At 25.4% G+C, this 13,428-nt stretch overlaps 1 protein-coding gene across 4 annotated transcripts in view; it reads right to left on the bottom strand.

Annotated features, from left to right (window-relative positions):
• The window catches only part of LOC126903241 (MICAL-like protein 1), a 29,281-nt gene that overhangs the window by 9,842 nt on the left and 6,011 nt on the right, over positions 1-13,428 (bottom strand). For all 4 annotated transcript variants that reach the window (XR_007703451.1, XM_050681322.1, XM_050681321.1 and 1 more), the window contains 3 exons: positions 7,316-7,488; positions 6,387-6,571; positions 1,516-1,607 (listed from right to left, as the gene is read on the bottom strand). Coding sequence is in view for 3 of the 4 variants with exons in the window: in XM_050681322.1 (XP_050537279.1) it covers positions 1,516-1,607; positions 6,387-6,571; positions 7,316-7,467 (429 nt within the window). In the remaining variant the exon portion in view is untranslated. The remainder of the gene's footprint in view (positions 1-1,515; positions 1,608-6,386; positions 6,572-7,315; positions 7,489-13,428) is intronic.

Here is a 13,428-nt window from a genome sequence, read left to right as displayed (position 1 = left end):
GTAATTTGAGTACACAGTGATAACTAAGTTAATAAGTAGATACTTAAGGTCAGAAACGTTGAAGTTTAATCAAGCAGCGCAAAATTTACTTAATTGGTATGAGATAATAATTGGATGAATTTCAATAAATTACTAGATTATCGGATTGGTATGTAAATCCAACACAGCTGCAAAACAAGATCTAATTTTGAAGTATCAACGAAAAAGAAATTAACTATAATAGTCGAACTAAGATGTGAATAAAATGAGACTATTAGAATATATTGAAACGGTAAAATTTAACAAAGTTGAAAAGATAAAATATAAAAACTATACGCTTATTAATGTAAAAAATAATGTATAAAAATTATGAATCCATAAAATTAGCATTTTATTATACTTTGACTTATTGTAAAATTAATATTATTACACATGGTGATTTTTATTTAAAATTTGTTGGACAATAGTGTATTATTTGATATGATATAAAACATGATATAAAATTTCAAAAATAAATTTGATGCATGTCATAATCGACCTTGCTATAAGACAAATTTCTTCTAACTAACTACAGTTAAAAATGCACAATAAAAGTTAATACAAAAGCGTTATCATCTAAACATCATGCAATTTAAGAAGAATCACACACCATAAAAGTTACAATTTGCAAAATTCTTATCATTACATACGACATAATTATAAAATAAATTTTACCTTCTAGCAGTAGATCTCAGGCTTATAAGATCCCATAAGATCCAAACTATCCTCCTGAACAACAAATAAAAACAATAAAAATAATGGTCGGTAGGGTGGATATTTTTGTATATAAGGTTAGACTAATGCTTTTTAACTAAATGGCTAGAAAAGACTCAGATATTTCTATATCAAAAATAAATAAAATTACAATGTGTCAAAAAAAATTAACTCAAAACCAAAAACCAAAACAAATCATTTAACTAATAATTAATAAAAATATTTAAGTTTATCACAGTGAAATAATTATTGAGGTAGTTATGAACTTCAAAATTAACGATGACGATTTGAATGCGTAACAAAATAAGCTGGATAAAAATTCAAACATTCAGGGAAATTTTTGTTCAGTAAACTATTATATTGAATTAAGTACTAGTCAATAACCAAACAATCTTAACGTAAAATAGTTTAACACATTTCACACACAAAAATTAAATAAAAATTTAGTTAAATGTCTTTATGCTTATAAAACTCACAATAAGAGGTCAAAAATTTTATATGATTTTCATAGAAAAAACATTATTCATGAATCATATTTGTTTTGTTGAATTCATTTTTAGGTATTCTGTAATTTTTTTAACAAGTTATTTATTTATATTTACATAGTAATTAAAATAATATTTGTTTCCTTGAATCATATTTTGGACCTCTTAATTTGTGTAAAATAGTACATTAAATTCCATTAAAACCAAATGGTGAATTTTTTATTACACAGGTACGGGCCGAAAAGACATTAAATAGCTCAATACAATTATAAGATTAATCAACAATATTGGTATTTACCTTAGTAGGAGGATTTTGACCGGATCCTGGATTTGTCCTAGGTCGTTCAACCGTGATAGGCGAATCCGGTGAAGTTTTGACGGGTGTCGTGGCTGCAAACAAATACAAAATTAATATAATATGAATGAATCAAACTCCGATGATAATATGACAAATGACATAGACTTTTGTATAGATATATATTTATATGAATAGACACAAATCACAGAACCGGACGACTGAAGTGAACTGAAAGGCGTTGGCAAACAGACAAAAAACACACATATAATTAACGATAGTCAATGTATAGCTTAACGGCAAAGAAACGCGGGAGTAAAATATTAATGAAATGATAAAACGCGTAGTCACAGTTATTGTTTAGTAAAAATACATGTCGTAACCTATACATTGAATAGTGTTTATCATTCGTAAACCATAGTTATTTGAATATTGAACAGCCATTAGCCAAGTATTTGAAACACTTTAAATATAAAATGGACACATCAAATAAATCTTAAAACTATCACTAGTGCTGGTTTGGATTAGATGATTTTATAGGTTTAGAGCAAAAATAAAATTCAAAATATTTTTATATATTAATATGGAGGTTTTTTAATTAATTTGTTTCATAATTATATGTAAATTGCATGATTTTTTCAAATCCCATTACGAAAATCCAGATCTAATATAATTAATCAAACACATTATGCAATCATTTCCAAAACAAAATTTATTTTAAAAAGTCGGTTTTTTTAATGAGCTGTAGAAAATATTTTTGCTTTTGTTACTAGTTTTTATTTTATTTTGAAACAACAATACTTAATAATATAATGTTAATATTCGTAACGGTTGGTCTAACATTTAAGTATTAACTTAATGTCCAGTAAACAGGAAGGAAATGCATTTGAGGATGTAAGCGTTAAATTAACACAATACATAATTATGATTGCTTCCGTCGGATTCAGAAAAAACACTGATTTGTCACATTGGAAATAATACTCTTTAAGGATAATACTTCACTATAGTGAATGTTAATTGGTATTCATTACCCTTGTTACACTTTTTTTATACTTTCATCAAGCATTTCATCAAAGAATGATGAATTATTAATTATTATATATATTATTGTCAACTCTAAGCCTTAGCGGCTAAGATACTAAACAATTTTTAAATATTCTTTATAATCCACAATAAAAATTAGTGGTAAAAGAAGTTGAATTTCATAGAAATAAATACAAAATATATTCACAAACTAAATATTTGTGAATAACTCACTCATTCAATTTTTTTTACAAAAAAAATTTATATAATTTTCCGAAAAATAAATTTACACTAATCAAACTTATTAAATTATCGAATTTATGTAACAGAAAATAAAAATATTAAGTTATCAGTAATCATTTATATAGAATGATCGTTTGATATTAATAACTTAACGCGAAGTGATAAACTATTTCGAGGAATTATACAGAAATAGATGAATTAATAGTTAAGCAATAAAGCAATTTTCTGTTTTAGAGTTAAAATATAAACTATTAAAAAGTTAAATTTACAACTTCATTTTTGACCGAAAACTTAATCCAATTTACGGTAATCTTTTAAAAGAATCTCATACACATGAATACACTGAACATTTTAATGAATTTAGAGTGAGTAAGACAGGTATATAGAATGCAAGTTTGACAAAGGAAAACACAAGGTAGGTAAAGTGAGGAGATCGATGACAATAAGCGAGGAAGTGATAAGTGTGGCGGAAAGTTTTAAGTATTTAGGATTAGTTGTGCAAAATAACGGTGATATTGACGAGGATGTAAGACATAAGTTTAAGTGCAGGTGGGTGAAGTGGAGAGAAGCGTCTAGTGTGTTATACGATAAGAGAATTCCATTGACACTGATAGAATAAATAAATTCATATAGTTATTTAACAAATAAATAAATAATTTATCATTATAATGAATTTAAAAATAATATTTAAGATATTTAGTTTATGTAAAAGATTAAATACTAATTTTTATGATTAATTATAAAGCATTTGTAGATGGTAAACTTTAAAATTGAAAAATTTAAATGGCTACAAGTAAGTTCTTATTATAATAATATCTTATGATATAGTTTAAAATTTCACTTGGCGCATCTTAGAATGACAAGTAAAAGAATTAATAGAACTAAACATTTTTTATTAGAAATAAATTTTTATATGTAAAATATAAATGCAAATTTTCTTATAATAACGGTTATTAATAAATAAGTAGAATAATTTATATCAGCAATTGTGTAAGGGTTATAATATTTAGCCAGAACAGTGTCATAATTAAAGTTTCGTCTTGGAAAGCAATATACACAAAACAAATATTCACTTATCCCTTCAAACGATAAAAAATCGTATCTTCACCATAAAATCATTTTTATCATATACACACTAGTGGGTCACAATATTAATTTATCTCTATATTATCAATTTCTATAATAAACCTTAAAAAAGTTAAAAGAGAGGGCGGCAATCACTACTTGACCTATTAACCGACAATATGAAATTTAATTAAATTTTTAAACAGCGATTGTATAGTAAAAACACATGTGTATTTTTTGTTTGATTTGAAAATAGGTTTATCATTTATTACTCGCACCACCTATCTAAATTTTCCAGAGACAAGTTCACATTGTGTGTTTTTTATTTATCTCCTTAATTTAAAACACGGAGAACTACTCATAAAATAGTATTATTTCTATTAGCGTGATCTTACGTTTTCCGTTTAACTTTTTGAACCGAGTACAGTTAAACAAGTTGGAGGTCAAGTAAAGAAATTATATGATCTGAGGTCAAAAGATATATATGAAAGCTTATAGGAATCAAAAATAGCAAATGGCCATTTATTTATTTCTTATATCGGTCACCGACGCGACGAGATGGAATGCTACCAAAATTAAACGTGTGAGCAGTATTTTAAAGTTATGGATAATTTACGGAAACCAGTTTTCTTTCGAAAGGACATCAGTAGTAGTCTGTTAGTCTGTAAAATGCTAAAGACGTAAGAGATGACTTGTTTGATCCTGTAGTGATGTGTACGTTAATTAACATGTATTAAATAAAAATATAATTTATCTTATGTAATCTCCTTAGATAAGTAAAACTTATAGAAAACCATGCAGTTAAAAAAAAATGGAACTTAAAACCAACCTTGTCACTTGAAATTTTACAATAATCATCACACTTATTTAATAACCACGTAAGATTTTAAGAGAAAAATACAAAAATAAAAAAACTACATAAAAGTTTTGATTAAGCCTCAATGTCAAAAAAAAAAACCATAACTAAATGTTTTTTACAATTCGATAAAATATACAATTTTGTTTCAAAAACTGTGCTCTTAATAGTATGCACCCGATTCTTTTTTAATCACAACATTAAAAGATGAAGAAAGTTCAGTAGTTATGATGTCTACACTTAAATTATTTTTTTTTGTTAATTTAAATAAATTTTACAGCAAAATATATTTAGGGTCAAAGTAGTCATTAAAATCTTGCAAAAAATGCTAACCTATGACAATTAATAATCAACTTCTTAATTTCAAAGTATTGCTTTAAACTAATTAAAATAACGATATAGGATATGTAGAAGGTAAATCAAATAATAAGTGAAAGTATAGCTCATTGGGATCAACGCACACATGACCTTAATAAATTACATATACAATTGCAGGAACCGGTTTCTATGATCTCCCATCTCTCTTGTTCTTTCTCTGCACTAATATTGTAAGTTGCCAAATGGCACATTGAGGCAGCCAAGTAAATCAACTATAGCCCAATTATTATAAATTCTATTCTTATTTCCATTACGCATCCTAGCATATTTATCGTTAAAACATGTAGTAATTGTTTTTTCAAAGGTTACAGAACACTGACCTATAGGCAATCATGAAAAATTACAAAACAACTATTAACGTACCAATAGTGTGCAAGAGGAACAGTATAATTAATAGTTAAGTCACATATGTATAATACAACAATATTACAATAATCTACACAGAGTTAAAAACTGTCATACAAAGCTGTGATTTATCATCCAAAAAAATTAAAAAAGTTGAATAAGAATAAAAAAACGAAAAATATAACACAAAATTTCAAAGTAAATTTACATTTTATCTTAAATGGATTTAATTGAAAGTTTGGACAAGCATATAAAAATTTAGATTTTACAAAATACTTATTTATTTTGATTTTTAATGTGTACTGCACTTTTAAGTTTTAAAAACTTGACTGGTGGTCTTCCTCAAGCCTTTCTATTTAACCAAGTCTCAATCACATACATCCAGACAACAGGTTTCCTGTCATCATTTCCGGCAAGCCAAACATGCATGTAAGCGTGTACCGCCTTCAAATTATTAACTAGCATCGAAGAGTCCACTTAAGAAAAACATTACAAAAATCAGACAGTCACGAACTTGATTTAGTTTTGTATTTTTTGTTCGTACAATTCCAAGAAGCGTAAAAACATATTATTTGTAAGTAATAAGTAATAACAGTTAAAATCAGTAGCTACTAGCGATTACCCTACAAAGCAATACCCACATTAGACAAAACAACACAGATTTACTTGACTGATGTCCTGAGAAATGATTGATCTAACACGACTGACAAAATACCAAGGCCTAACGACAATATAACTGTTAACAACAAGTTCACAAAATTAATGCTCTCTATTTCAATGTCAATATAAATTATAACTCAGCGTTTACTTACTATAAGATATACTTTATTATTAAAAATTGTCTAGTCACTATTAAAATTATTTTTATACACATGCATTGATTCATATATATATATATATATATATATATATATATATATTTCTTAGTTATGAAATATATATAAATTGTTTACATTATATTTACCTTGTGACGAGAAAGTTTGGTAAAACTGTGACAAGTATGTGAGAATTGACAATCTATCTGGTACTTCAACACAAGCCATATCTTCTGGGTCTAAAAGTGCTGGAATTCCTAAGTGATTTTCAGCAATCCTAAATGCCAATTCATTGTTGCCGTAAACATCTTTTTTATCTAAACTGTCATAGTCACTTAAAAAAAAAAACAAACGTTATATTTTATTTTTTAAGTGTACTTAAAATTATTGAAAAATCATGGAAAAATTTGAACGTCTGCTATTTAGATACGGTCATGTTTTCTGTATCATGAGTATATATTTTCAACAAAGCAATAAAGAATGAGTCTCTCTTAAGACAATATTCTTGTTTACACCAAACTTATATGTCTTACTTTTTGTTGCAAGTATTGAATATTTTTTCAACGATATATTTTTAGTTATATCTAATATAACAGATGAGAAAAGTAACCATTTCACGGGTGCGAGAATTTTTTGTTCAATAGCCATGGCAAATTACGGATTACAAACATACATTAAGCCTACACATGCTACACGAAGAAGTTAAGCGACCTTGCTTCAGGACAACACACAGAGAAAAGGCAGAAATATTAGCGGATCTGTTGAAGGTTACTAAGGTATGTGTCTGGGAATAAAATACAATGTCCAAAAACCTCCATATAATTTTTACTGAAATGTTTGAATTAACAATAGAAATGTTGTGTCACTATCGTAACATTAATGCTAAGTACAAAACATGTCTATTTAATCAAGTTCAATTAAAATAAATAAAATGTATTGTAACTTACAAAATAAACTATTACAAATCTAATTAATGGTAACTACAGTAAATAAAATCATAATTTTTCTCATTAATTTGGTAAATAAAATAATTTAAATTGAATATAATAACAGAAAAACTTGAAAAAATAATACTTACATTAAATCTGGCCTAAAATGATGAATAAGTGCACAAAAAGCTAGCCCATCCTTCCAAGACGTTGACATATTTTCTATTGATACACCGTCGTATCCTTGAGTTACCCGTCTACACCATAACTCCAATGCTTTAGTACCACGTCTTTCACCCATTATCTTTTAAACAAAATCTATCTATAATTTGAATATAGAAAAAAGTTGTTAATGTATTATACCATTTCAAATAATTTAAAATAAATTCACAATTATAAATATCTTCTTACAAATACTTAACAATATCAATAACAATAATTAGTGGTAATTTTTTATATATTAAATAACATATTATAGAAATAGAATACACATTAAATTGAAATATTTTTAGTTATAAGCATTTTTGTTTGACTTTAAATAATTTTCGCATTACTGAACATTTTTGACATAATTATTTTTAGAAGAATACCTAATATTATGACTCATACTAGTATTATTAACTGTTCGCAAAATAACCCACCTACATGATAAACATTTTTTCCGTTAGTATACAAGAAGAAAAAAATCGGTGACAGTTTGTAATATGGCAGCCCATTAGTAATTTTCCATTTCTATATTTCCAACGGTACTCAATTATTATAACGTAGAAAAGGTAGTATAATACCTACACATCCCAAACTATTGTTGTCTTGCGGTCAATACATGTAAAATATAGCAACTACGTTATATCGTTAAGAATCTCACCGGACTATTATTTTATTTTTTATTATTATGCTGAACCCGTTCAACGACACAATGAAACCATATCTATTATTGTTACAATAAGGATTAAAATTTTTTCGATGAAAAAGAAACAAGATTGTAAATTTGATTATACACGTACGATTCTAAAAAATAAACTATTGGGCGCCTAACAAATAGTACCAATCGAGGTCGTCAACATAGACCAAACAAATTAAACTTGATATAAATTTTATTCAAAAACAGTAACAAGTTAGTCTACGAAATAACTACGTAGGAATTCCTAAAGAGGTAATAAAAAATATGAACGGTATTTTAAGACCCGTAAAAAAAATGGTTACGATATTTAAAAATTCATTGTATTAAAATGTCGAAATAAATACAAAAATAATTGTGAAAATATGGTTTGATAAAAAAGAATGTATTTATATAAAAGCTCGAGGAGCGCAAATCCCCAAAATTCATGCAATGACCAAATATTTGACTGAAAATGATACAAATAAGCAAAAAGGTCATTAAAATAAATTTTTTCTGTTAAATAATAAAAAAAAATGTTTTATCCGCGCCCGTAAAATTCTCAAAACGTGCCTGGTTAATGATACGTGAAAACGAAAACTAAGACATGTTCGAGATTGTAAGGACAAGCTTCTTTTTAAATATGTATGAATCAGCTAAATCAAAATTACTGATAGTCAAAAAAAGGCACCAATTAATCAATTTCTTATTAAAATTTTAAAAATATTTCTGGAAATGAAGTAAAAAATATCAGCTAATTATTGCATTTTATACGAGAAATTTCAAGATTTTCTTGAATTTCTATTGCGTAAAATAAGTACTTTTTTTGGATATTATTATTTTTTTTTAAGGCAAAAACTTCAAATAAAAGAAATATATCAAACTTTTAACACAGTATTTGACAGAAGAAAAAGATTTTCTAATGGATTGTTATATCCATTTAACATATGATAAACAAGTAAATATTATATAATTTTTAAATACAGGGCAAAGTATTAATACTAATAATATTTAGAATTGGTATATTTTGTCTGATTCTGGTGTAGAAAAAAATCAATTAAAAATATATATTTTTAATTACCTAATAATGATTAGTTTATTTTATACCTAACTGATAACGTTTACAACTTTTAATAAAATTATCACTTTGTTGAAATTAAAAAAAAAATTATTATCTCCTTAAAAAACGTTTAAATCATATTTCTTATTATTTATCATTAATAAAAAATTAATTTTTTTTAATTTTTTCTTATTACTGCTAATAATAAATAGTAACAATAATTAGTAGTACATTTTAATTAAGGGAATTCTTATCATATTATTACATACTAATATTTTGAGTAAATAATAATACATCAATAGCGTATATACAACACATTAGTAATGGCTTTTATGTAAAAGATAAATTACGCAAAAATTGTCAAATTATAGTAAAAACAAAAAATAATTATAAGCAATGATAAATTTAGTTGACTTTATGTTATCAATATGAAAATTAACTAAATTAACTGCTGGTGAATATTTTTGTGTAAAATATAATAATAATTCAATTAATATTATAAAACGATTTTTGGGCCATTACGTGGAGTTAAACAGCCTACAAATATTTCTAATTGTATAATAGCCAAGTAATTTTACAGCAAATACCTATTATTTACATCGAAGAAACCTTATTTAAATTAAAACGTAGACTGTACAATATAAAATTTATGAGAATCCTTATACAGTCAAACAAATCTTTCTTCTTTTTTTTTAGCTTCGATACAAATTGTGAAGGTATTTGTCATTCATCTATTCAATATTCTAACTATATTATTATTACCAATACGTGAATCGCATTTTAGCCAAGATTAGTTTTTTTTTTTTTAATATTTGTCATATTTTTATAGTTTAACAATGTAATTATAACATTAATGTAACTCTGTCTCAAAATTCGTGCTACAATAAAAATATAACTATTTTTTAAATTCTCTTATAAGTTTATTCAAATCAAGAGTTGTTTTATAAATTTGAATTATAACAATTATTAAGTTATTTACCTATAACTTTTAAAATGACATCTAAGTTTTAAAGATTAATGCATTACGTTATTACAAAACATACAGGCTAATTTTCAATGTCATAGTTTTAATCCTTGATTTACTATATTAAGACAATTTTTGCAATTATTAATACAGTTTCTGAAGTACAAGTATGAAATATAACCGCATACGACCATGATCACACGTACAGCGACGCTTACAACTCAGAATAATAGATAAAACCATAAATTACAGATATTCACGAAAAAATTAACATTTTAATAACCTTGAAGGTTCTTCATCCAAATTTGGTCTTGTAAAAAAATGATAACTAACATATTACGCGAAACGAATTTCGCACGATTTCAGTTTCTACTATTTTTAGCAACTATTACTAACCATATAAAAATGCGAAATTTAATTAAAAATAACAAGAATTATAGAAATATTATGAAAGATGAATTTAATTTTATAAAAATTTAAATATTTTCTACATATTTTAGTTCTTAAATTAATACTTTAAATATTAAATTAATGAATCCTATTATTTCTATAATAATTGACAGTTTTTAATAAAAACAATATTTTAAATCAAATATAAAACGTCATTTATAAATAAATTGCTTGAACTTAAATTAGTAGTAAATTTCTGCCAGAAATAAATATTTAGTATTATTTAATTTATGTAAGAAATTATTAAATCTTAGAATATATTTATGTTGATTAAAATAAGACTTGTAAATACATTATTTGTTGAGTAGTTATAGATATTATATTAATTTAAGTTCAGTTAGCCATACGTATAACAGAGGTGGCGCCTAAAAAAAACAAGTATGTAAAGATCACATAAATGACCCGTTCCGTTTGCATATATTATTATAATTTATAGTAGACGTGACTGAATAACGGTTTCAAATATTGTTAGTTTAAATGTTTGAATGGACAATTATTAAGTTTTGCATAGCATACGAGTCAATGGAAATAGATAACTAACAACATAATATGATAACCTAGTTAATGATATCCATAACATCAACGAAATAAAATAAATGGAAATTAATTTTAACCCTCATTTTCAAATAAAATAGTCAAGTTATTTTTTATCATCATTAATTAATAATATAACTTTTTTTAGTAATATCTAAAGAAAATTATATAAAACTCAATAATAAATACTAATACAATTAATTCAAAATTACTTTAATAAAACACTATAAAAAAATAAAATGATAACAATGTTTTCAAAATATAACTTAAATAACAACCCAGCACAGGGGGGTCGCAGCACAGAGGTAACGTGGCATAGTTGGATCAAATATTATGATATCTAACAGTGATTAAAATCACTATAAAAAAAAAACGCTTCGATGCAAATCTTTAGTGTTTAATTTAAAAAAAAAAAATTGGTGGATTATTCCAAAAGCAACATGACTGCTAGTTCGTTATTAATATCCTGATTCAGATAAAGTATGTCGAATGAAAAATGTATATAAATACTACTTCTCATGAAAAAATTGTATTGATCCATACATTTTTCAAAAAGTTATACCATAATAAAGTTAAAAATGTAAAATATGATATCAAGAATTTTTACACAAAAATAGCATTTGGTAGCTATTTTCACCGAGAAGACAAAATAAAGTACGAAATTTTTTTTCCATGATAAAGTATATTACATATTAGTTTTAATTTAAGATATATATAAAAGTGTCAGACTATCAAGATGTTATTTTTTTGTGAAAAAGTTGTCATTTTAAATCTCCCTTGTGGGCAGGTAATGGGTCAAATTTATAAAAAAAAAATATACCAAATGATAGGTAAAGACATCGTGCATCTATAAAAAAAATTACATTGATTTGGTCATTTTTAAAAAAGTAATGGTAGTATTAAGTAAAAAAAAACCCAGCACAGGGGGGTCGCGGCACAGTGGTGACGTGGCATAGATGGATCAAGTATAATGATATTTGACAGTGATTAAAATCACTATCAAAAATAACGCTTCCATGCGTTTAGATTATGTTTAATTTTAAAAAAATTTGTTTATTATTCCAAAAGCTAAATTTTTTTTTCCATAATAAAGTGCATTACATTAGCTTTAATTTATGATATATATATAAAAGTGTCAGACTTTCCGGAACACTTTCAACATTTTTTTGAAAAAGTTGTCATTTTGAATCCTCCCCTGTAGGCAGGTAAAAGTCAGATTTATAAAAAAAATATACCAAATGATAGGTAAAGACATCATGCATTTATAAAAAAAAGAATTATATTGATCCATACATCTTTCAAAAAGTTATAGCATTATAAAGTTAAAAATATAAAAAAGAATTTTTTTACAAAAATCGTATTTTTTTTATCAACATTGATGTCTGTTTTTACCATGAAGATAAAATAAAGTCCGAAATTTTTTTTACCATAATAAAGTATATTACATTAGCTTTAATTTAATATATATATAAAAGTGTCATACTTTCTGGAACACTTTCAAAAGTTAAGTTGAAAAAGTTCTACTTTCTACATGCATTTTTTAGATTTAAACCCTCTTTGTATATAGGGAAATAGTCCGATTTAAAAAACAGTATGTCGAATGAAAGATGTAGATAAATACTACTTCTCATGAAAAAATTGTATTGATCCATACATTTTTCAAAAAGTTATACCATAATAAAGTTAAAAATGTAAAATACAAAATCGAAAATTTTCACACAAAAATAGCATTCGGTAGCCATTTTCACCGNAAATTTTCACTCAAAAATTGCATTTGGTAGCCATTTTCACCGAGAAGATAAATTAAAGTCCGAAATTTTTTTTTCCATAATAAAGTGCATTACATTAGCTTTAATTTAAGATATATATAAAAGTGTCAGACTTTCCGGAACATTTTCAAAAGTCAAGTTAAAAAAATTAATTTTTTGTGAAAAAGTTGTCATTTTAAATCCCCCCTTGTGGGCAGGTTAAGGGTTAAATTTATGAAAAAAATATACCAAATGAAAGGTAATGATATTATGCATCTATATAAAAAAGAATTATATTGATATGTTTATTTTTGAAAAAGTTATGGCACTTTTAAGTAAAAAAAATTGAAAAAATTTCGAAAATTAGCGATTTTTAAATTCGTAATTTTTTTGGAGGTTTCCCCCATTTACGGGGAACGAGGGAATTTTTTTCAATTTTTGAGGGTAATGTCTTCGACTAGATACGATTTGTGATCTTTTGACGTATCATTGAAAGAAATCGGTTCGGTGAGAGCTGAGTAAAAGTGGTAACAGACACAAAAAAAACACATCTTTGTAACCAATACCTTCTCAGCTTCGCATCGAAGCTAAAATATAGTCAAAAGATAATAGTTTTCTACCTAAGAATA

Source organism: Daktulosphaira vitifoliae, unplaced genomic scaffold (genome assembly GCF_025091365.1).
Source record: "Daktulosphaira vitifoliae isolate Bord-2020 unplaced genomic scaffold, ASM2509136v1 Scaffold_3, whole genome shotgun sequence".
NCBI lineage: Eukaryota > Metazoa > Arthropoda > Insecta > Hemiptera > Phylloxeridae > Daktulosphaira > Daktulosphaira vitifoliae.
This window is presented reverse-complemented; position numbering and strand designations above follow the sequence as displayed.